This window comes from Phascolarctos cinereus, unplaced genomic scaffold, assembly GCF_003287225.1.
Source record: "Phascolarctos cinereus isolate Bilbo 61053 unplaced genomic scaffold, phaCin_HiC Scaffold_4;HRSCAF=312, whole genome shotgun sequence".
In the NCBI taxonomy this organism is placed as follows: Eukaryota; Metazoa; Chordata; class Mammalia; order Diprotodontia; family Phascolarctidae; genus Phascolarctos; species Phascolarctos cinereus.
In genome coordinates this window covers 723,686,370-723,710,830 of record NW_027555847.1, presented here as the reverse complement: position 1 = coordinate 723,710,830, position 24,461 = coordinate 723,686,370, and the positions used below count along the sequence as shown (strand labels likewise).

At 51.6% G+C, this 24,461-nt stretch overlaps 1 protein-coding gene across 1 annotated transcript in view; it reads right to left on the bottom strand.

Annotated features, from left to right (window-relative positions):
- Window positions 1–4,006: 4,006 nt before the first annotated feature.
- The window catches only part of ZDHHC8 (zDHHC palmitoyltransferase 8), a 76,450-nt gene continuing 55,995 nt past the window's right edge, over window positions 4,007–24,461 (bottom strand). The window contains 9 exon segments of the mRNA XM_078154472.1: window positions 4,007–6,579; window positions 12,865–13,901; window positions 14,532–14,641; window positions 15,440–15,548; window positions 16,031–16,163; window positions 18,351–18,442; window positions 19,356–19,376; window positions 19,378–19,459; window positions 20,023–20,195. Coding sequence (XP_078010598.1) covers window positions 6,408–6,579; window positions 12,865–13,901; window positions 14,532–14,641; window positions 15,440–15,548; window positions 16,031–16,163; window positions 18,351–18,442; window positions 19,356–19,376; window positions 19,378–19,459; window positions 20,023–20,195 — 1,929 coding nt within the window. The 3' untranslated portion in view covers window positions 4,007–6,407.

Sequence of the window (24,461 nt, the reverse complement as noted above, 5' to 3'; positions counted from 1 at the left end):
AAGTCCTCAGGGGGCCTCATCCTGAGTGAGGAGCTTGGCCTTCTGGACCAGGGGCACCGACTGTCTCTCCCTACTTGGCATCTCGCTCTGGCCAAGAGAGGCTTGGGAAAAGGGTGGATGCGGCTGAGTGCAAGCGGCACACGGCAGCCAGCTGGGGCACCCCAACAGGGGGGCAGTAGCCAGAGGCCGTGGGGCTCCATGGGGGGCGGAGGGCCGAGCTAGCGCAGTGGTACCGGCAAAGGTGGAGGCTGGTCCTGGGGTTCAGCCGCCCGCTGTTTCCGCATCCTCGGCTGCAGGCTCCGATCCGCCCCCTGGGGGGGGCCGCAGCAGGAAGAGAAACGGAGACAGAAACGGAGGAGAGGCAAGTCAGGCAAGGGACCACGCCATCATGTGGCTGGCCGTCACTGCCCGAAGGCAGCACGGAAGGCCCTGGACTGGGAGGCAAAGGCTGGGCTTCGAATGCCCGCTGGCACAACTATTGCCGCCCTGGACAACTCACTTCATTTCCTAGGTCTTAGATCTTTTAGGCTTTCTGTAAAATGGAAGTATTGGACTAGACAATCTCTAAGGCCCCTCCCAGCCCTGACATCCCCTGTTCTGAGGCCTTTCCAGTCCTAACATTCCCTGTTCTAAGTTAAGGGTTCTAAGTCTGGGTCCATGAACTCCCATAGATATGGATAGATTTCAGGGGGGTGAACTTGGATAACCAAAAAAATTTACATCTTCACTTTCATTAATCTCTAACTGAAATTTAGTGTTTCCCTCAATTATGAATGTAGGCATGGCTAATGTGTAAACAGGTTTTGCATGATCTCGCATATATAATTGGAAACAAATTGCCTTCTCAAGGAGGGGAGGGGGAAGGGAGGAAGAAAACTTGGAATTCAAATTTTTTTAAAAAATCATTGTTAAAAAATTTTACATGTAATTGGGAAATATTTAACAAAACAGATAGGCTTCAGCTGACTGCCAAAGGGGTCCATGATACAAAAAAAATTAAAGAACCCTGTTCCAGGGTTTTTCCATGCTCTGGCATTCTTTCTAATCTAAGACCCACCTACCCATCTCTAGCTCTGACATGCTCTGTTCTAAGGTTCTTTTCAGTTCTCCTGGTCTATGTTCTAAGGTTCCTCCAGCTCTGACATCCTCTTTTCTAAGGTCCTTTCCATTTCTCATGGTCTATGATCTAAGGTCCTTCCAGCTCTGACACCTTCTGTTCTAAAGTTCCTTCTAGCCCTGACATCCTATGTTCTAAGTTCCCTCCAGTGATGACATTTGGTCCTAATATATCTAGACCCCAACGTAGTATAAGCTATGATTGCACAGTCTGTCTGTGCAATCCCTCATCATAGGCTTGGCCCTCAGACAGCAGGCTGGACCACCCTCACAGAACGCTGGAACCTGGCAGGAAAGGACATCTCTCATCTCATTCACCAGTAATGGTTTTGGCCACCATTACTATAAGATGTCTGTGTAGCAACTCCACCCTCGGTGCTTTGAGATCTCATTATTGAGAAAGACAATTCCATCCACCTTCTAATCCCGACTTTGCTGGGGAATCCCTTCCCCTCTCAGGCCCTCGCTTCCCCTCCTCTATCACAGCAGACGCTGTCTAAGGTCCCTTCCAGCCCTAAACCCGGGGTCTTCTTTTTGAGTCCTGTGACCTCCTCCATGAAGCTGACTGAGGAGATCAGCCTGCCAAGCAGACCCCATCCCCAGGATGTGGGAGGATTGCAAGCCCTAGGCAGAATCTTTAGTCAGGGCCAAGGGTCTCCATTTCCTTGGCTACCTCCCCACCTCCACCTTTGCTCTTCTGAATCTCCCAGAGCCTCTAGCTAATCCTTTCCATGGGGTCATTCATCTCCCTGCCCTGGCTCTTCCCAAGGACCAAATGCCAGCAGGATGGGGACCACCCACCCATGAAACCCTAACTGGCAATGATCAGTGGTCTTTAGAGGTCAGTGATCTCTGGTATTTGGAGGACTATTAGGGGCACAGGGGACTCTCTCTCTCTCCATCTCCATCCACATCCTCCTGTCTGTCTGCCTGTCTCTCTCTCTCTCTCTCTCTCTCTCTCTCACACACACACACACACACACACACACACACACACACACACACCCCTTCAGGCCTCCTTTAGTCCTGACCCTCCCTTATACTATGAGGCCCTCCCACAGTCTTATTTTGTTACTGGTGCCTCCATTCAGATCTCCCTCCCCAGCAGCCTTCCCATAGGGTTGAAGTGGCCAATGGAGTGCAAAGAATGTTTCTGCATCAGGAGCCACAGGACCTGAGTTCAATTCTAGTTCTGCTGCTTACTAGGTCGTGACCTTGGGCAAATCATGTCTCTGGGCCTCACTTTCCCCATTTGTAAAAACAGAGGAGTATAAAACCTCTATGGTCCACTCTGACCTCTGTGGCCTATGATCTGAACGTGTTTTGCAAATGTTTCCACCTGCCTCCCCCACTGCCTCCAGGTAGCCTTTTCTCAGGGATCACCCAGTACTCAAGAAGTCCTGCAAAAAAGTCGGGTCTGTCTTGGTGGAGTGTGGCATAGGTCCAAGTATCTCTGTGACTGGGAGATCCAGCCATGAAAACATTTCTTTCTTAAACGTTATGGGCTGGAGGAAGACAAAGAGATGAGCTGAACAGCTCAAGAATAATGAAATCTAAGAACTAACAGAGACCTCCATGACTATCTGGCCCAATCCCCTCATTTTACAGATAGGGGAACTGAGGCTCACCAAGGGGGAGGGATCTGGCCAAAGTCACCTGGTCTACCAGTAGCTGGCCTCCTGGCTACAAAGTCAGGGCTCCTGCCACCACCTCCCTCCTGCCACCTGTGAGCCTTGGGCTCTGGACGGACCATTCCTGGGACCCCAGCACTCCTCCAGAGCCCGGCAAGGCAGGAGAGCCAACACTCTGGTTTGCAGGTGCCCAGGCTGGAGAGCTCTTAGGCTCTATCCACAGATGACTGCTTAGCCCTGGGAATCCTGCAGGCTTCTCTTCAACCTCTCCAGATGCCAGGTCCACTCTGGCAGCAGCCAGGGGGCCAGAGAGAGGTCAGCCAAAGGCTCAGTAACTCCACAGCAAAGAGGCCACAGGGACCCTCAGGCTTCCCAGTGAGATGCCCTTCCAGCATTCACAGACCCCATGGGGACAGAGCACACTCCTGGCTGCCTGGAGCCCCAGGGGTGACTTTAGACAACTCCACTGATATCCACTTCAGCAGTGGCCCTCTGGTTCTTAGCTACATACTACCTGTGGGGCCTTGGACCCAGCCCTCTCTAGGCCTCAGTTTCTTTATTTGTAAGAAAAGAGAAGGGTTTAAAAGGATTATAAGATTGAGCATTTAAAGAGACTTCTGAGATAATCTAATTCAAACCCTTATTTGACAGAAGAGGAAACTGAGGCCCAGAGGGGAAATATACAAAAAAATAGCTAAATGTCTATAGGGTTAGATTAGCTGGTCTCAAAGGTCTGGCCCTTCAAATTCTGACAACTGGGCTTCCTTGGCATCTACAACATACTGGACTGAGACCCATCTGAGGAACCCCCAAACACGTCTGTTCCAAGGGTGGGCAAAGGGGCAGTCTAGAGAACTGGCTGCCATCTTGGATAGGGATGATTTTCCCTGTTATCAGTCCCCATTATAGAAACACAACTGGGTGGTGTTTCATACACTGGTCAACTGGGGTCTGAGGGAGAGAGGGAGGGAGGGAGGGAGGGAGAGGGAGAGGGAGAGAGAGAAAGAGAGAGAGAGAGAGAGAGAAGAGAAAGAAGGAAAACTTGTAAAGCTAAATATAATGAAGAACAAGGCTGGGGAAAAAGCAACTCATTAATAGCAACAGGAAGCTGGGGTGTTTCATGTGCCACGCCCAGGGGGATTCACTGGACCATCTGGCCACGGGTTCTAGATACTGCAACTCTGGATCCTTTGGTTAGGTAAAAGAGGACATTGGTCCTCCAGCCTCGATGGGGGCACCCCAAAGGTTCACTCAGACAATGGATTCTCTCTTTTTTAATAAAATTATATAAAACAAAAAAAATAAAACAAAAATAAAGTAACCCATACAGAAGCAAATGATGAAAACGCGCTTCTTACTGGGGTAAATCTGAGCACCTCCTCGGCCCAAACTCCTGATCTGACCAATCCATCACCTAACGGTCTCTAATGGCAGAAAGTGGGCCCTGGGGTTGTCATTTCTGATGGGGGCCTAGAGAGGTCAGGGTGGAGAGAAGAGGGTGAACCCAACCTACTTTATCCACACAGATCTATGATTCCCAAAGTTAATTAACTAATGGTTTCCATTTACATCAAACCACCCAGGAATAGAAACACAGAGAATTAAGGCTTCAAGTAACAACATGTCCCCACAGCCATAAGCACAGTTGTCCCCCCACCACATTATACAGTTAATACAAGGTATGGACAAATGACGGATTCTAGAAGACCAGAGACCAGAGACAACAGAATCATTTGCTTGGTGGGGGGGATGGATGGGGAACCCACGCACAGAGGGATTGGAGACCCAAACTATTGCTACTCATCCTGGAAAAATCCACACACACCCCTCTTGTCACACATGGCACAGAAGGATTCAGCAAATACAGAGGGCAACATTATTCTCCCCCTTCTCAAAGCTGAGAAATGGAGACATTTGGAAGTCCTGGGGGGAGAAAGAGAGAGGGAGGGGAGGGGAGCAAGGAGGGAAAGCTTGTGAAGCTAAATATAATAATGAGCAAGGCTGGGGAAAAGGCAACTCGTTAATAGCGACAGGAAGTTGGGGGTGTCTCATGTGCCAAACCCAGGAGGATTCCCAGGAGGTTCTGGGTGCTTGCCAATGGTTTGTGGCCAAAGGTTCTAGATACTGCAACTTTGTTGGCATCAGGCATGTGTCCACCAAGGCTATCAGCTCCAGGAAGATTGAGACCAGCATCTTCATGCCAGTCAGACCACAGAGAATTCTAGTGACCTCGTGGGCTGAGGCATGACCCCAGTGGGATTTCATTCAAGCCGAACCAGCCTCCACTCTTCAGACCACCATTTACCCCAGAGCCAAGAGTAGGAGACACACAGCAGTCTCCTTCGCATCCTTAGCTCTTCACTTCTCATTGTCAAGGCAAGGGGACAGAGTCCTTAGGAAAGTACAGGATGGGTCTTCAGCAGAGGATGGGTGGGTGTCGTATTATCATCATCGGAAAAGTGCTTCTGTCCCCTCCGCTGTCTACTCTGGCTCCTGTGATGACCTGGCGCAAAGGGGGGCCAGCAGGACTGGGGGGCACATGCTCAGCTGGGATCTTGGGCACATACTCGGCAAGCAGTTTCTGCATAGTTTCAGTGAGGGACGTGCCTTATCTTGCCCGCGTTGGTCAACTGAGCGCAGCAACCTTTCATGCTTGCCCCTCCCCCTCCAAGAACGCCCGATGAGAACAAAAGAGATTTCCTCTGGATCCTCAATGGAACCAACCCGCCCCCATCTTTGTGGTCAAGCCTAATGAGGTATGTGTGCTCTGCCTGGAAAAATTCAAAGTAGAGTTGATGAGCTCAGTCCAAAGTGGGAAAAAGTCTTGTGTGGACAGGGAAAGAAAGAGGGGACTATTAGCCAGGTAGGAAGGTCGGCTCTTCAGATGTGATGGAATCCAGGCCACCCACACTACCCAGTCAGGGGATGCCATAGGGCAGGGCGCTGAGCCCCTCTGCTTCACACTCCTCAGACCAAGCAGTGGTGTTGGGGCAGGGCTTCGATGGAGGCTGGGCTGGGGAACAAGGAGAGACACAGGGCCTTCAGTGGAAGCCACTCCTTCTGGGACAAGCTGACTTCTTAGACTGGGGGTCTTCCTGTGGTCCGTCCTTCTCTTATCCACACCTACCCATAGCCACAGTCATCCCAAGAGGCTGTTACAGAGAAGCCCGCAGAAGCCAGGGACACAGACACACCCTTATTGGATGAGAAAGGTTTTAGTTTGGACCCGTCTTCCGAACAGCATAGTAAATGCAGGCCTCTGCTCGCTACTACAAGCTCATGTAGGCTGAGAGGCCTGCCAGCTCTCCCAGAGACAGATGTGTGATGGTCAGGCCTGCTGTGCACCCTGGGAAACTAGATAGATGTGCCCCAGGATCTCAAAATGGCACCCCAATCCGAGCATCTTCTAGAATGGACCGATGCACATGCCACACGGGTGCACCCACTCTCCTGACACTCCCAAGCCAGTCAGTTCTCAAGGTGGTTCATTCCATTCCCTTGGGGGTGCTGGCAGGGGGAAGAGGTTGAAGAAGGTGGGCTTGTAGGGAAGAAGGGAGAGAGAGACAGGAAAAACAGGCACCCCCCCAGGTGGCATCTCCTTGGTTTTCCATCTTCAGGGTGCCATAGGTCACAAGGCCAGGATAGGGTGAGGCTCCCTCTTCACACTGAAATTTCATACGTGGTCCCACCTACTCCAGACACCTTCTTAACATTTGTGTGCCTGGTAGGGCTTCCAGGGACCCCCTGGGTGCTGGCCACAGGCCCCAATCTGGGAAGGCCTTTAGACTGTCCGTTTAGAATACTCTGAGGGGTCTTCAGCAGCACATGCTCCCTGTGGGAAAAGCACATACACATACACACACACACACACACACACACACACACACACACACATACACGTGAACACACAGAGGCTTGACACAACATTTTAGCAGCCAAGGCCACAGGGAAAGACCCATCCTGGCCAAAAGCCTACTCCCCCTCCTTCCCACTCCTCTCCCCTAGGGCTCTGGGATGGGACCCCTCTGCTGCCAGGATCGGGAGCCACAAGGACGTCTAAGGGGACGAGACGGGGCAGAGGGGAGGACACTGACAAGGACCACATGCTACCAGGGCTCAGATCCAAACACCAGTGGGAAGGCCGGCCGACTCCTCCCCGCCCCCAACCCCAGGCTCCCATTTCCCTCGGAGAAGTTGAGCTCTCCTGCACCATGAACATCTCAACCCTCCCCCTCGGGCCAGAATCCTGGGGAGTTCATGGGAAGCACTTTTCTTCCCAGGACGGAATCCCAGAATAGGGAGAAAGGTGGGTGGGGGGAGAAGCCGTCATCATGCCCACCGACCGTTCCCTGGTCAGCCCCAGTGCCCTCTGCCTTTCAAAGTTCCAAGGGAAGCCAGCAATGGAAGAAGAAGAGTTTGGTTGAACCTTAGTGGAAAAGATGTCATGAAATGAAAGGAACGGAAGCCTGGGGACCTGGATGTTGGGGAAAGAGCCCTGGGTTGGAAGTGTGGGGACCTGGGTTGCAATTCTGGCTTGGCCACCTAAAAGCTGGTGATCTTGAGTAAATGCCTTCCTCTCTCTGGGCCTATAAAACCAGAGGATCTCCAAGACTCTCTCTTATGCTAAATCTCATCGTTCCAATGTCTTTGCTACTGATTTTCTCTGGGACCTAGATCAGGTCTCTCCTGGCAGAATGAAAGGGGAGGGTGATACAGAGGAGAGAACATGGACTCTGGGGGACGCCCTGCCTCCGCTCTCACCTGGGATACTGACTCCCCGAGCAGCTTGGGGCTGCTGGGAGCAGTTCACACAATGGAGTGTCTGCAAAGCAGGGGTCGGAGCAGGTCCCTCCCGGCCCCTGGGGCGAGGACCCCTATCACCTCCATGTCCCATCCCTCCTGCTCAAGCCTAGAAGCGCTCTCCTTCTCTCACACACTAGAGGGCGCTATGGGCACACAAGGAAACTGCCACAAGGTGGTCCAGGAGCGCCTAATCACTCGGCCAAGGACAGAACACCCCCCATACTCCTCGGGGATATCAGAGCCGCGTTCCCTCCTGTTACCTCTCCAGCCCCAAGGAGAGACTCTGAGGGCCCTGTGTCCCTGTCCAGGGCAAGACGCTCCTCTATAATGAATGACCAGATCAGCTGGCCTGGGAGTCAGAGGACCTGAGTGCAAATCCTGCCTCAGACACTTACTGCCTTTGCTATTTGGAATCTTTTTGGTTTTGTTTTGTTTTTTGGGTGAGGCAATCAGGGTTAAGTGACTTGCCCAGGGTCACACAGCTGGCGTCAAGTGTCTGAGGTTGAATTTGAACTCAGGTTCTCCTGACTCCAAGGCTGGAGCTCTATACACTGCACCACCTAGCTGCCCCTGTCTTTGCAATTTGGGGAAAGCCTCTTAACTCCCCTTGGCCTCAGATCCTCATCTTCAGAATGAGGAGGATGGATTAGGTCTAGGGGTTAAGAATCTCTAGACCAGGGGCAGCTGGGTGGCACAGTGGATAGAGCCCCGGCCCTGAAGTCAGGAGGACCCGAGTTCAAATCCAGCCTCAGAGGAAACACTTGACACTTACTAGCTGTGTGACCTTGGGCAAGTCACTTAACCCCAATTGCCTTTAAAAAAAAATCTCTAGAGCAGCTAGGTGGGGCAGTGCATAGAGTGCCAGGCTCATCTTCCTGAGTTCAAATCTGACCTCAGATATTTATTAGCTGTGTGACCCTGGGCAAGTCACTTCACCCTGTTTGCCTCAGTTTCCCCATCTGTAAAATGAGCTGGAGAAGGAAAGTATCTCTGCCAAGAAAACCCCAAATGGGGTCATGAAGGGTCAGATATGACTGAAAAACAATGAAAAATCTCTGAGGTCACTTCCAGATCTAAGACTATAATCCTAGACCAGAACTAATTTCACTCTAGTGAGGAAAAAATGACTAATAATTATACTAGCCACCCTCTGTCTAGCACTTGACACAACCGTGGCAGAAGGCAGATGCTGTTATTAACCCCATTTGACAAATAAAGGAAACTGAGGCTGAAAGAGTTGAGTGGCTTGCCATTGGAATTCCACGAAGCTAGCAATTGTCTGTGGCAGGATTTGAACTCAAAGCTTCCTTGCCTCCCAGCATGACCTAGCAGCCCATTTTCTGACAGGACGGCTCCAGTTGTTAGGAAGTTTTCTTTCGATGGAGCCCAGAATTTCTTCCCTGCCCCTCCCCCCATGGCTAATGGTCTTGGCCTCCAGAGCCAAGTAGAATGAGTTGGACCTCTCTTCTCTACAACCATCTTTCCCTTCTGATGCTACAGACCCCCCATGAGGCATCACCCTCCCCACTCCTCCAACTGACCACCGAATGAGGAGTCTCCTCATTATCTGGGCCATTCACGGGTGAGGTGGACATGCCCAAAGTCAGTCAGTCAGCTGGCACTCATTAAGTGCCTACTACATGCTGGGCGCTGACCTAAGCACTGTCCAGAGGAGGATGACCAGGACAGGGAAGGGTAGATAAATCACATCAACACCAGCTTGAAGAATGGTGAGTCTCAAGAAGAGATTCATCTTTTATGGCGGTCACGCAGTCCATCCCCTCTTATTATACTGTTGAGGAAACTGAGGCTCTGGAGAGGATAAATGGTCCCCCATGAAGGAAGACTGAGGTGGGGACGTGATTCTAGTCTTCAAGAACTTCTGGTGAGATGAAGAACAGCTTTGTTCTGTTTGGCCCCAGAGGACAGAATTAAGAGCAATGTGGGGCGTGGGGCGGGGAGGAGGAGATTTCAGGGGGACAGATTAATGCTACACAAAAACTGCCTGATAAGGAGATTTGTCCCAAAATGAATCTGGCTACCTCAAGAGGTAGTGAGCTCCCCATCACTGGAGGTCTCCAAGCAGAGGCAGGATGACTTCTTGTCAGGGATATTGCAGAGAAAACTCCCCTCTAGGAATAGGTCGGACTTTCGGGTCTCTAGCTCTGGGCTTCTGGGACTTTCCCATATCCTTCAATCATTTTTAGCACCTTCCTCCTCATCCCCTGATATTCAGATGGCTTCTGCCACTCCCTCCTCCTTTACCCTGTTTCCCATGATGAAATGGCAAACCCTTGGTTAGCCTGTCAAAGCCATCCCATCCATCACATCCCATCAGACTGCCTCCCCTCTGTCACTACTGGCTCATCTCCTACTGCCTACAAACATGCCCATGTCTCCACCATCTGGAAAACAAAATTCACTTGGTCCTTCCATTCCCACTATCATCCTGATCCCTTGCCCACCACAGCTAAATTCAAAAAGGCCCTCTACAACAGGTGCCTCCATTTTCTCTCCTCTCTCATTAACCCCTTATAATCCAACTTCTGATCTTAGCATTCCACCAAAGCTCCAATGATCTAGCTGCCAAATCTCGTGGCCTCTCCTCCATCCTCCTTCTCCTCGGCCTCTCTGCAGCCTTGGACACCGTCCATCACTCTCTCCTCCTGGATCCTCTCTTCTCTCTAGGTTTGCAGGACATCCCTCTCTCCTGGTTCTCCTCCTTCCTCTCTGACGGCTCCTTCTCTGTCTTCTTCTGATCCTTCTCCTGATGATACCCTCTGACTGAAGGTGTCCCTCAGGATTCCGGCCCAGGCCTGCTCTTCTTCCTCTGTTCCACTTCACTGGGTGATCTCGTCAGCTTCCCTCGATTTAACGGCCGTGTCTTTGCCGATGATTCTCAAATCTACCTGTCCTGCCCCAACCTCCAATTTCACATCTCCGACTGGATGTCCAGGAGACACCTTACGCTCAATGCGTCCAAAGCAGAACCTCCCTCTTCTTCCTACCTTCCCCATTACTGTCGAGGGCACCTGCAGGCTCCCTCAGGAGTCACCCTGGACTCTGAACTTTCTCTCAGCCCCCACATCCAAGTGCTACCAAGGCCTTTTGATTTCACCTTTACAGCAGATACTACGCCTCTCAAATATGTCCCCTTTTGTTTTCTGACCCTGCCCCCATCCTGGTGCAGGCCCTCATCACCTCTCCCCTAGACTACTGCCATAGCCTCTGGGGGGTGGGGGAGGGTCTGCCTGCCTCCAGTTTCCCCCCACTCTAGTCCAGCCTCTATCCAGCCTCCAAAATGATCTCTCTAAAGCAAAGACCTGACTGTGTCACCCCCTACTCAGTAAACTCCAGCAACTTCTTATGGCCTCCAGGAGCAAATGCAAAATGCTCTGATTGGCCTTCAGAGCCTCTGACAGCCCAGCTCCCCTACCTTTCCAGTCTCTTCACTCTTTCTACCTTCTCCAGCCTGTTCCACACACAAGACGCTCCATCCCTCGGCTCTGGGCATGTTCTGGAAGGCTCTCCCTCCTTCGCTCCAACTACTGACCTCTCTGGCTTCCCTAAGTCCCAGCTAAAATCCCAGGTCTCACAGGAAGCCTTCCCCAAACCCTCTGAATTCCAGTGCCTTCCCTCGGTTCATAATTTCCTACATATCCTGTCTGTAATTTGCTTTGCAAATATTGGTTTGCCTGTCGGCTCCTCCGTTAGACTGTAGGCTCCTGGAGGGCAGGAACTACATTTTGCCTCTTGTATGCCCAGCGTTTAGCATAGTACCTGGCACATTGTAAATGCTTCATAAATGTTTACTGAAATAGATGGGTGGGAAGAGGGGTGAAAATTTAAGCACAGTGGCATGCTCACCCTCTGGGGCTCATCTAAAGGACCAACTCTCAGAATCTAAACACACTTTGTGTCTTTCCAAGATTGATCTTGGGTCTGGAAAGGGGCAAGACAGAAAGGGGTGGGAAGTTCTGTCCTGGAAAAAAAAGACGTGTATGTATGAGTGAATGAGTGTGTGAGTGTGTGCATGTGTGTGTGTAGAGTGTGTGTGTGTGACAGAGTGAGTGTGTGTGAGAAAATGTGTGTGACAGAGTGTGTGTAAGAGTGTGTGAGTGTGTGTGTATGTGTGTGTGAGAGAGAGTGTGTGTGTGTGTGTGAGAGAGTGTGTGTGACAGTATGTGTGTGATAGAGTATGTGTGTGAGAGACTCTGTGTAAGAGTGTGTGAGAGAGTGTGAGTGTGTGTGTGTGAGAGTGTGTGTGTGAGTGTTGTGAGAGAGTGTGCATGTGTATGAGTGATCAGATCAGGAGGGATGATTCCATTGTGGTTCCATCACGATTATTTGGGGAGGCAGGGAGGGAGCCAACTTAGGACTTCATCAGGAAAAGAAATCTCCTTCCCAGGACTCTACTATCTATAAGGATACTTAGGGGGCCCTGTACTTGGGGAAACTCCCTCTCCCAATGCAGGTGGGCACCTGCTCTGCTGCTGCCCATCTTAGGGAGTGTCCTACGACACTAAGGTGTGATGTTACTTGCCCAGGGTCTCACAGTCAGTGGGTATCAGAGCAGGACTGGAACCCAAGTCTTCCTGACTACCTGGCTTCTTCTCCCTGAAAGGTTTCCCTAAAGAGAAGGAGCAGCCAAGGCCAAGAGAAGGGTTTTCCTTTCTGGTTGTGCCCGGCGTGGCCAAGGTTTGGATGATCATGGCAGTGTCTGGGAAGGGGACCAGAGACTCGGAGCATCGTGGGATAGAGAGGTGAGTTTGAGGAGCTACCCAGCCTGGCCTGGGGGATCTTTTACCGACCCTCCTGGTCTCATTCTTGGGTATTGTTTCTCAGTTTAGAGTTTCCCCTTCCCTCATGAAGAGATCCCAGACGCAGCACTGATGTGGTCTGGAGGGGGTGGCAGAGGGGGTAAAGAAAAGGAGGAGAAGCAGTGAGCCCCAGGGAGGGCAGCAGCAGAAGCAGCAGCAGAAGAGGGGGCACAGATGGACAGGGCTCAGCTATGCCCCAGGGAGGCACGAGGCTCCAGGCCCAGAAGGACCAGATCCTCAGGGCCCTGAGGCAGGCAGGGCCTGGGGCTTGCCAAGGCACTGGGTAGCTGGTGGCCAGAGGGCCAGGGTTCCCCAGGACAGTATCACAGAGGACCTGGATCCTCAGCACTGCCTGTCCCCCTACTCCAGGGAGCTGAGGGTCCTACTGTGAAGTCCACTACAAAGCTAAAGCCAGGTCCGGGGGGGCTAGGGGCCACCGGACAAGGCAGCAGAGAAGAGGTGAGCCCTCAGTGAGAACCCCAGGCAGCACTTACCTTTGAACTCCTAGAGGGGGAGGCTCTGTGATTTCCATAGTATTAATAAATGAGACTGCCTTGGGGCCTCCATAGGAAGGCGACCTCGGCATCCCAGAGGGGGAAGGTGGGACTTGGTGGCCCGGGGACATGTAGGGGCCAGCGGTCCCCCGGCCCTGCAGCGTCTGGTGGCTCTGAATGTTATTATTGGCCAAGTCAGCCTGGAGGGAGGTGGTGGAAGTCCTCGGGGCACGTGCCATGACCCCCGAGAGGGAGGACAGAGATGACTGGAGCAAGGGGCTCCTGGTGCCGAAGCCGCCACTGGCCAACGTCAGGTTCTCCCGGGAGCCGCAGGGCAGGGCCAGGCTGCGGGGGTCATCCGACGACAACGTGCTGACCTGCTGGAGGCTGTAGGAGCTGGGGGTGTCGTAGACGCCAGAGTCACCAAACACCGAGTCCGGGTGTGAGTGCAGAAGCTTCTCTCGCTCCTCCATCTCTTTGCGCTCCTGGATGGAGGCCATGATGGTCTTGGAGAGGTTGTCATAGCGCACTGGTGAAGGGTCCCGGGGGTGCGAGCTGGGGGCGCCCCCACCCAGAACTGGGCTGAAGCTGCGGGGCCCCGGCCGCTGCAGCTCCCCCCCGCGCAGGTGGCACACCTTGGCTGACAGGTAGGGCGAGTGGTAGCCCGCTGAGCCGACCACTGAGTGGGCCGGGCACTTGCGACCTGCTGGCGACATGGGGTTCAACAGGCTGTCGTATGATAGGCTGCTGTTGCGGTTAGACAGGGAGTTGGGAGAAAATATGGTCTTGTAGGGGGTTGGGGGGGCTCCTTCTGATTTCAGAGAATGGAGGGCGACTTGGTCCGTCCCCTGCCTGCTGGCGGACTTCAGGCTCAGGGACCGCGAATTGGCAGTGTAGGAATCCATGTGGAGTGGCGACGACTGATAGGTCTTGTGAAGGGCGCTCCGGTGGTAGTCAGGAAGGTCCAGGTTGGGCTCCGACTGGTAGTCGAGGGTCCCACCGTCATCCTCCCCCAAGCTGCCATCCTGAAGGGTGATCTACAAGACAGCAAGAGGGGCTCAGAGCCCAGCCCGCCTCCCCACTCCCACAGGATGGCTCAGAAAGTGACTGCTGGCGTCCTCAACGAGAGAGGGCACAGCCAGTGGAAAGGGCTGAGATCTCATCTCTGCCACTGCAAAGATGTGTAACCCCTGGGCAGCTCACCTCTTCACTCTGGTGGCCTCAGCTCCCCTCCATAAGAGGAAGTGAACCTTGGAGGAGACTCCCAATTCTGCTATTACATATTCTGTTCCAAGACTCCTCCCAGCTCTGACATCCCTGTTCCAAGATCCCTCTCAGCTCTGACATTCCCTGTTCTAAGGCCCTTCCCAACTCTGACATCCCTGTTCCAAGATCCCTCCCAGCTCTGACATTCCCTGTTCTAAGGCCCTTCCCAGCTCTGACATTCCCTGTTCTAAGGCCCTTCCCAGCTCTGACATCCCTGTTCCAAGATCCCTCCCAGCTCTGACATTCCCTGTTCTAAGGCCCCTTCTCAGCTCTCATGCTCTATGATTGTGAAAGATTCAGAAGTACTGTGAGAAGATTGCAGAGATGATCCCACCTTCCCCAGCCTAACACACACATTCATCCAAGGTGATGAGTCCAGAAAAGTCTGAGCAATTTCTCACCTGGTCAGCTGTGGCATGGTAGTGAATCTTGGAATTATTGGTGAAGCCAGGCCGATACTTGTACATAGCAGGAGTTGGGGGGCTGGTCAGCTTAGGGGACAGGCCACCCTCTGAGGAGAAAGACAGACAAACTCACCCACTAAGGTCAGGAGTCCTCACGGGCCTCCAGGAGAGAAGGCTGGTAATTGGGTGAGCCAGCCTTGAGGTTGGCATTGCTCGTAGGGGACTTCCGGACTGGGCACAGACCAAGCGTGCCCTCGCCCCCAGCTTCTCATTGCCCTGCAGGCTCTCTCTGGAAAACTGGCTCCCTTCTTCCCTCACCCTTTAGTCTCCCTTTCTCCCTCTCTACTTCTCCCTTTCTCCCTTTGCTCTTTCTGTCTCTCTCCATATCTTTCTCTCCTTCCTTTGTCCCTCTTCTTCTTCTTCTTCTTCTTCTTCTTCTTCTTCTTCTTCTTCTTCTTCTTCTTCTTCTTCTTCTTCTTCTTTTTCTTCTTCTTCTTCTTCAAGGCAATTGGGGTAAAGTGACTTGCCCAGGGTCACACAGCTAGTAAGTGTCAAGTGTTTGTTCTGAAGCCAGATTTGAACTCAGGTCCTCCTGACTTCAGGGCTGGTGTTCTATCCACTGCATCACCTAGCTGCCCCATGTCCCTCATCCTTCTTCACCTTCCCTCTTTCCCTCTTCTCCCTTTCTCTAGCCTCATGTCTCCCATCACCTCTTCCTTTTTCTTCTTCTCCCTTCTTCTCCTCCTTTCCTTCTCCCTCCCTTCTTTTCCTTTCCTTCTCTCTTCCTTCCTCTTCCTTCCTTTTCCCTTGTTTTGCCCCCTTTCCCTTCCTTGGTGCTTATCACATCTCCCCGAAGAGTTGCCTAGCTGCTCTGGCCCAGACAGGGGCGGCCCAGCCTTACTCACCATCACTGCTCCCCTGAAGCTCAGTGTACTTGCCAGGCTCTCCCTTGGGGGGCAGGGGAGGCTGCAGGTCCAGGGACTTTTCATCCAGCCCTCCCAGGCTAATCTTGGACTAAATCAGAGAGTTAGTGGTCAGAGGCCCCAGCCAGACTGCTCAGCCCTTTGCCCTCCCCCGGGGCATTCTTTTCTTCCCCCCAGCCTCATCTGACATCCCCTGGGCTTTGGGTGTAAGTGTTGCCATCCTCCACCCTCTCCCCTCCCCAAGATGGGCTTGCTTGAATTGTCCTCCTCCCTCAGCTTCTTGGCCTCCACTCCACCTCCCGGTCTCAAAAGAAGAGGAATATGTGTACACTCTTACCCCAAGGAGTGCTCACAGCAGCCCCTTGAGGAAAGTAAGCTGTGATTACTTGCACCTATTTTACATATGAGACAACTGAACTTCACAGAAGGGAAAGCTCCCTGCCCAGGGTCACACAAGACTGAAACCCAGGTCCTGGGCTCTCAAGTCAGTTCCTTTTCCACACCAGCTAGTGAGTTTCTGCCCCAGAGCTCCCACATATAGGCCCAGGGGGATAGGCCTGGACCCTGCCTCACCTTGCTGCGGCTCAAGGTGGCCTGGATTCCATTGTCACTGACCTTCACAGACACCTGCCTATCGGAGAGATCAGGTCGCAGAAATGGGGGCTTCACACTCACAGCCAGCTTCAACTTGGGCTCTGCCACATACCTGGAGGGGTCAGATAATGAACTGATTGGAATGGCGCTCACCTGCCCCCATCTTCAGTGGGGATGGGCCAAAGACAGCTGTGCCCAGGGAAGGGTTCATAGCATTCACAGCTGAAAGAAGCTTCAGGAACCTAGAATCCTAATATCAGAGCTGGAGTGGACCTCTTCTAGTGCAAGCTGATCACTTTACAGGGAGAGCCCAAGGTCTTGCCCAGGGTCAAACAGGTAGTAAGTAGCAGAGCCAGGATCTGAACTGAGATCTCATAACCTGAGAGTTCTATGATCTTTCCACTCCAGCAGGCTGCTTCCATTACTCTTATCTAACAAGTGAAGGGATTGGTCTTGGGTGGTCTTTGGGGTCCTTTTCAGGTTCTCATCTTCTTCCCTTTCCCTTTGCAAAGGTGGGAACTGTAGGCCCAGACTTATCCAAAGCCATGAAGGCAGAGCTGGGACACAAACATATGTTGTATAATTCTACTTCTAGGGCTTTTTCTACTTTGAGAAGAAAGGTAGGAAATCAGAAGATAAAGGAAGAATGAAAAGATGGAGAGGAGAGAAGTAGGGGAGAAGTGAGGAAAAAGAGGGACGAAGAAGCAGAGAGGAGAAAGAAGAAAGAGGCTGAGGGAGGGAAGAGTAAGAAAAGGGAGGGAGAGAAGGGAGGAATGAGAAAGAAGGAAACAGGAAGGGAAAACCAAGAGAAAAGAGAGGGGGTGGGCAGGCAGAGCCCTGGGCCAGCTGAGATTTTCTGATAAGTCTCTGTGAGAATGGGCCTCACGGAGAGGAAGGAAACCTTCCACATGTCCCAGGAGGATGGAGCTGAGGGGCTCTGGAGATCTGCCTCCCCAGCAGCTCCACTGCAGCCCAGCCTAAAGGGGGAGAAGAGTGGTGCCTGAAGGCCAAGGCTGATCTCTGAGAGATGACTCAGGCCAGGGCAGAGCAGGTAGAAGAGGGGAGTGGGGGGCCTGGGAGAGAGATGTGATGGGGAGTTGGGGGGTGGGAGAGAGAATTCAGGCCCAGCAACAGCCCAAGCTCTCACTGCACCCACAGGCACAGGGACCCCATCACTAGTCCTCACTGGCTTATCTGATAAGGTCTTTCCATGTGGGGATCAACAGCCAGGCCAAGGCCAAAGACAGGAAGGAAGTCCAAGAGCTCATTACCAAGACAGGCCCGTGCAGAAAGATGTGAGTGGACAGTGTGAGCACATGAGGGTCTAGGATTCCACATGTGCAAGAGTGTTTGTGCAACAGGACATGAGCCTGTGTGTATGGGCCTACATGCAATACAACTGCACTTGTGCACATAGGTGATTAAAATGTGTGCTACATTTCCACGTGGTTGTGGTCTGTCTATCTCTGCACCTGTCTGTGACCACAGAAGCCCCAAGGCGAGCTGGCCACTGACCACGGACAGCGCTCTTGGACTACAGATTGGCCAGTCACTGACCGAGGGCACCTGACGCTGACCACTGACCACAGTCAGAGATGACAGCAAGGCATCGTCCTAGGACTCTGAGCTGGAAAGAACCTCAGCACGCCTTCCTAAAAATCAGAGGTGTTCAAGAGTGAGGCCACGGGCCACCCCAAGAGGGAGGCAAGCGTGCCCTCCCTGAGGGCCATCTACCAGTGGTGGGAGAACCACCTGCTGGCTGTATTGTAGTGGGGATCATTGTTTCAGTCCAGGTTGGAACAAGCTGGACACTGAGGTCCCTTCTAGCTTGAAAATGTTGTGATTCTGGGAGCAGCTAATCCAAAACCCCCATTTTATAGATGTGGGAAACTAAGACCCAGCACGGGGAAGGGATCAGGCCAGAGTTACAGTTTATGGGATTATGGCGCTACTGCTAAAGGGACTCAGAGCCCCCTGAGCTCAACCTCTCCACTGTACAGATGAGAAAAGTGAGGCCAAGAGGGATGAAGTGACTTGCCTCGGGTCACACGAGTAGTATGCACCACATATGGGATTTGAACCTAGGTCCCTGGTTCCAGAACCAATGTTTTTCCCTCTAGATCAATTAATAAGTGGCAAAACCAGAATTTGAAACTGAGTCCTCAGATATTCAATCCAGCGTTCTTTAGAAGTGCCAGTCACCAACAGTGAGGGTCCAGAGGGCACAGACTGAAATTTCCTTCACCTACAGGGTGCCCCGCCTCTCCCATCCCCCAACACACACAGAGCTCTACCTTACCTGGGCGCCAGCGGGCTACACAGCACGTGCTCGACATTCCCATAGCATCCTCGAGTGAACGGATTAACGCCTCCACGGAACTTGCCCGTCACCTGTAAAAAGATTTGCCGCACACCCCCAAACCGTTAGCCCTGAGTCTGTGTCACTTCATTCCTCAGAGATGCCGCTTGTTTCCTCATCTGTAGAATGGGAATAATAATGGCAACTCCCTCCCGGGGCTTTTGGGAAGATCAAATGAGTGAAAGCATGCAAAGCTTCTGGCAACAGGAAATGCAAAGCTGATCCTGATCGCCATCAGAGGGAGGCCAGAGCTCGAGAGGGAGAAGAGCCCAGAGCTTAACTGGTCTGACTCCTTGTTTTACAGAGGAAGAAACAAGAGGAGGCATATGCATGGTGATGCGCTAACGTGCCCCTCAGGGTCACCAGTGAAGTGAGCGCCAGAGGGGAGATTCGAACCCTGTTCCTCTGACTCCAGAGCCAGGGGTCTTTCTGATGATGAAGAATGACATGGGGGAGCAGAGGCCTCTTTGGGGATCCCCCACAAGTTTGCAAACTGGAAGGGGGGCTGCTCCTCAAGGAAACCTGTGGCAAACTGGGATGATTTATACCCATTTTACAGATGGGGCAGCTGAGACGCAGAGAGGAGAGCCCATAGCATGAGGATCCAAGCAGGCTTCTCTTACCAGATAATCCCCAAAGCATAGAGCCCATTTATCTAACACTTTGGGGCCACAGAAAGGTCTGTAAAGTGCTTTCCACGTGAGGAAAAATGTGTAAAGATGACTACCCCCATTTTACAAAATAGGCTAACGGATGAGGGTGGGGGTGGGGGAAACTTGCCCACGATCACCCAGCTCCTGAGAACCTCCAAATCCAGGGTCATTTCCACCAAACCAGGCTGCTTTACAAGCCACCCCCTTAACCTTACCTAGGTCCATACACCTCCCTCCTCCTGCCTTTAGGACCCCCTCCTCTTCCCTGGTTCTTGCAAGGCTGAGTCCCTACCTGCTCATTGGTGGTACGGCCCCCGGGCCACTAGGACAATGTGGAAGCCAGTGAGGCCGATGACCGGAATGAAGAAGAGGCCAGCCACACACATGACGGCCATTCTGGGAGGTGTTAAGGTAAATGCCGGTGGGGGAGGGGGAGCCCAACAGGTGGGAAACCCTTAGGAAACACCAAAAACCAGGAGCCAGGACAGGCAGCTCCCCATGCTGTCCCTGGGCTGGGAGCCTGCCCCTCCTAGCACCCACTGGGGCCAGGGAGGGAAGTCAGGTTCCCAAACCCATTACCCAGATGCAACGACCTGTGAAGAGGAGTTGCCTTCCCCAGAGTGCTTAGAGGCCAATGTCTCATAGTTATCCTTGACCAACTCCCCCACCCTCCTGGGGAAGAGAAGGAAGGAGTGGGGATGAATGGGAGAAAGGAAGAATGGAACTGGAGGAGGAAGAAGAGGGCAAAAGGAGGGGGAAGGAAAGAGGTAAAGAAAATGAGGATGGGAAGGAGGACAGGAAGATTGAGAAAAGGAGAAAGGGAAGGGAAGGAGAGAAGTAAGGAGGAGGAGGAAGGGAGGGATGGCAAAGGAAAGAGAAGGAGGAAAGGGAAGGGGAAAAGAAGGGAGGGAGAAGAGAAAGAAGTGAGGCAGGCAGGGCTGGGAAGGCAGGCAGGATACGTGATGGCTGTGTGGGCTGCCCCAAGCTGGTCAGGGTGGTGGAGGACAAAAACCATCCCAAAGGCAAACACACCGACCATGTGTGCACTGAGGGACAGCAAGAAGAGGAAAAAGTATCTGTAGTTGCGTCTCCCAATGCAGTTGTTGACCCAGGGGCAGTGATGGTCAAAGTCCTGCAGGGGAAAGAGAGAAAGAAAGAAGAGAGAGAGAAGAGAGAAGAACAGAGAAAGAGGGAAGAGAATGAGAGGAAGAGGAGGAAGAAGAAGAAAGTGAAGGACAGAGAGAAAGAGAGGAGACAGAAAGATGAGAGAGAGAAGAGGAAGAGAGAAAAGGAGAGAAGGAAAGAGAGAGAAGAATAGAGAAAGGGGGAAGAGAATGAGAGAGAGGAAGAGGAGGAAGAAGAAGAAAGAGAAGGACAGAAAGAGAGGAGACAGAAAGATGAGAGAGAGAAGAGGAAGAGAGAAAAGGAGAGAAGGAAAGAGCGAGAGAGAAGAATAGAGAACAGAAAAGAGAGAGAAAAAAAGAGGGAGAGAGATAGAGAGAGAAAGAGGTACAGAGAGAGAGAGAGAAAGAGAGAATCCAGTCAGGCATGGCTGACCATGGGGGCCACGACTCCTCCATTAGCCCACCAGGTCTCTCTCAGGCCTCAGGCCTCTGGGGGGGCTGAAGGGCCCTCTGTTTGAAAGGCAGCCCAGGGAAGGGCTGGAGCCCATAATTTGGAATCAGGAAGGCCTGGGCTCAAATCCTGCCTCTTCTGCTTATCAGCTGGGCACCCAGCAGGCTGTGATTCTCTCAGCCTCAGCTTCCTCATCTTACCCCCACGGTAGGTAGGTAGTATCTACCTACCAGAGGCTCCAATGAGATGGTGTAGATGGTGCACTGAGGCACCACACCAGTGCCTGATGGTGGCAATAGTGATGTGACTAGCAGTGAAGACCCCAGACCCAGAGCTGGAAAGGACTTAAAGTGCTCATTGAGTCCAGGACCCTGGCCCTGAGCAGGTGGGGAGGGAGGTAAGTGGAGGTTAAGCCCTGAATATTCATCAGTAATAGAGCTGAGAGTACTTACTGTATCTCAGGCACTGGGTATAAAAAAGGGAGAAGGTCCCTGTTCTCAGGTCCTTTACCTTCTAAGATTAGTCCACCCACTTTGTTTCCAGAACATGGAAACTGAGGGCCGTAGAATTTAAGTGACCGGCCAGTCAAAGAGCAGTAAGGCTCAGAGTGGGAACTCAAAGCCATATCTCCTGACCCCAGAGCTGGGTCTCTTTCTGCTTTGTCAGGTGGCCCAGCAAAGGAAGAGTTAGTCTGTGGATACCCATTCTCCCGCTCAATGATTTCCAAGACTCCTTCCTTTGGACCAAGAGAGATGGCTAGGGGCAAGTTGGAGGGAGGGATGGCTGTGCTAGCTGGCCTGAAGTATCTGGAAGGCAGTCATATGGAAAAGGGATTAGCGTCATTCTGTTTGACCCCAGAGGACAGAACTAGGAGGAATGGGGAGAAGAGGCAGATCTGGGCTGTAGATAAGGGGAAAGCCCCTAATATTGGGAGCTGTCCAAAAGCAGGAGAGGTTCCTTTGAGATGCAGTGCTCTTTTCTGAGAACTACTCATGCCTGGAGGTCTCGAAGATGCGGGGGCACGATGATTTGGTGAGAGATTTTGTAGGGGAATAGGTCAGACCAGATGGCCTCAAAGGTCCCTTCCAACTCTGAGGTAATTGATCAACAAGCCTTTATCAAGAAATGTGCTAGGCAGAGGGGAATAGAAACATGGGTAGAAAACACTCTCTTCACATTCCAATCGGCTCACATCCTGCCAGGGAATACATGCACGCCCATGAAACTCAATTCAAAAACAAATACAAGGTAATTAATCAAGGGGGTCACTAACAGATGAGAGGGAGAGTTCAATAAAGGTCTCACATAAGAGGAGGAGCTTAAGCCAAGCTCTGAAGGAAGCCAGAGATTCTAAGAGGCAGAGGTGGAGAAGAAAGAGCATTTCAGGCATGGACGATAGCCCGGGCAAAGGCATGGAGATGGAGTGTCATGTATGAGGAACAGTAAGAGGGCTAGCTGTGGAGAAGAGGAACGTACAGTAAGATTGAAAAGGTAGGCCAAGGCCAGATGTCAATGGGCCTTAAATGCCAAACAGGAGTTTGCCTTTCATTCGATGAATGAATCGGATTTCATTTAGGACCTAGAGGGGACAGGGAGCCAGCGAAGTTTCTTGAAGAAGGGAGGAGCACACTGAGACTTGTACTTTAGGAATAGCATGTTAGTAGCTATATGGAAAAGAGACGAGAGAAAGGGGAGACCAGAAACCAATTAGGAGCTTACTACAGCAGTCTGATGGGCAGCTAGGTGGCGCCATAGTGCACAGAGCGCCGAGCTTGGAGTTATGTCTTCCTGAGTTCAAATCTAGCCTCAGATATTTACCAGCTGCATGACTCTGGGCAAGTCACTTAATACTGTCTGCCTCAGTTTCCTTATCTGTAAAATGAGCTGGAGAAGGAAATGGCAAACCACTCAAGTATCTTTGCCAAGAAAACCCCAAATGGGGTCACGAAAGTACCTGAAGAACCATACAGAGATTCGCAATATTGTATAGGAGGCAGCTACAAAAAACATCCCAAAGAAAAAAAAAGAGCAAGAAAGCAAAATGGCATCTGATGAGGCTTTACAAATAGCTGAGGAAAGAAGGAAAGGGAGAGGTAAGGGGGAAAGGTGATCTGCCCAGCTGAATGCAGAATTCCAGAGAACAGCAAGGAGAGATGAGAAGGTTTTCTTAAATGAGCAATGCAAAGAAAGAGAAGAAAACAATAGAATGGGAAAGACGAGAGATCTCTTCAAGAAAATTAGAGATAAAGGGAATGTTTCATGCAAAAATGGTCATAATAAAAGACAACAATGGCAGTGACTTGACAGAAGCAGAAAAGCCTAAGAAGATGTGGCAAGAATACACAGAAGAACCAAGAAAGAAAGATCCTAACATCACTAAGGACCACTGATGCTGCGGTTACTGATCTAGAGCTAGACAGCCTGGAGAACGAAGTCAAGTGGGCCTTAGGAAGCATTGCTAACAATACGGCTAGTGGAAGTGACAGAATTCCAGCGGAGCTATTTAAAATCCTGAAATGTGAGGCCGTTAAAGTGCCGCACTCAATACGCCAGCAAATTTGGAAAACACAACAGCGGCCACTGGATTGGAAAAGATCAGTTTACGTCCCAATCCTAAAGAAGGGCAACGTCAAGGAATGTTCAAATCACTGAACGGCTGCCCTCATTTCACATGCCTGCAAGGTTATGCTTAAGATTCTGCACGTTGGGCTTCAGCAATAGGTGAGCTGAGAATCACCACAAGAGCAGGCTGGTTTTCAAAGAGGCAGAGGAACCAGAGACCAAATTGCCAGCATTCCCTGGATTACAGAGGAAGCAGGGGAGCTCCAGAAGAACATCCACCTCTGCTTCACTGACTACACTAAGCCTTTGACTGTCTGAATCATAAGAAAATGTAGCAAGTCCTCACAGAGACGAGGGGACCAGATCACCTTGCCTGTGTGCTGAGGAAACTGTATGTGGGCCAAGAAGCAACAATTAGGACCACACATGGAACAGCTGATTGGTTTAGGATTGGGGAAGGAGTACAGCAAGGCTGTCTATTGTCACCTTATTGATTTAAGTTATAAGCAGAGCACATCATGTGAAATGCCAGGCTACATGAATCAAAAGCTGGAATTAAGGCCACCGGGAGAAATACCAACAATCTGAGATGTGCAGATGATACCACTCTACTGGCAGAAAGTGGAGAGGAATGAAGAAGCTTCTTGATGAAGGGGAAAGAGCAGAGTGTAAAAGCTGGCTTGAAGCTTACCATCAAAAACACTAAGATCTTGGCAACTGGCCCCATTACTTCCTGGAAAATAGAGGGAGAAGAAATGGAAGCAGTGTCAGATTTTATGGTCTTGGGCTCAAAGATCACTGTAGATGGCGACTGCAGCCATGAAATTGCTCCTTGGAAGGAAAACTGGCAAATGTGGACAGCCTACTAAAACGCAGACACCTCACCTCGCCAATGAAGATCTGTATAGTCAAAGCTACGGTTTTTCCAGTAGCAATGCATAGCCATGAGAGCTGGAGCAGAAGGAAGGCTGAGCACCCCAGAATCGACACTTTTGAACTGTGGTGCTACAGAAGACGTGTGAGAGTCCCTTGGACAACAAGGAGGTCAAATCAGTTAATATTTAAAGAAACTGATTCAGGCTCTTCACTGAAACATCAAATACTGAGGCTGAAGCTTAAATACTTTGACTACATAATGAGCAGACCAGACTCATTGGAAAAGACCCTGATGTTGGGAAAGACTGAAGGCAAAAGGAGAAGGGGACGGCAGAGGAGGAGATGGATGGATAGTGTCATGGAAGCAACGAATATGAACTCAGAC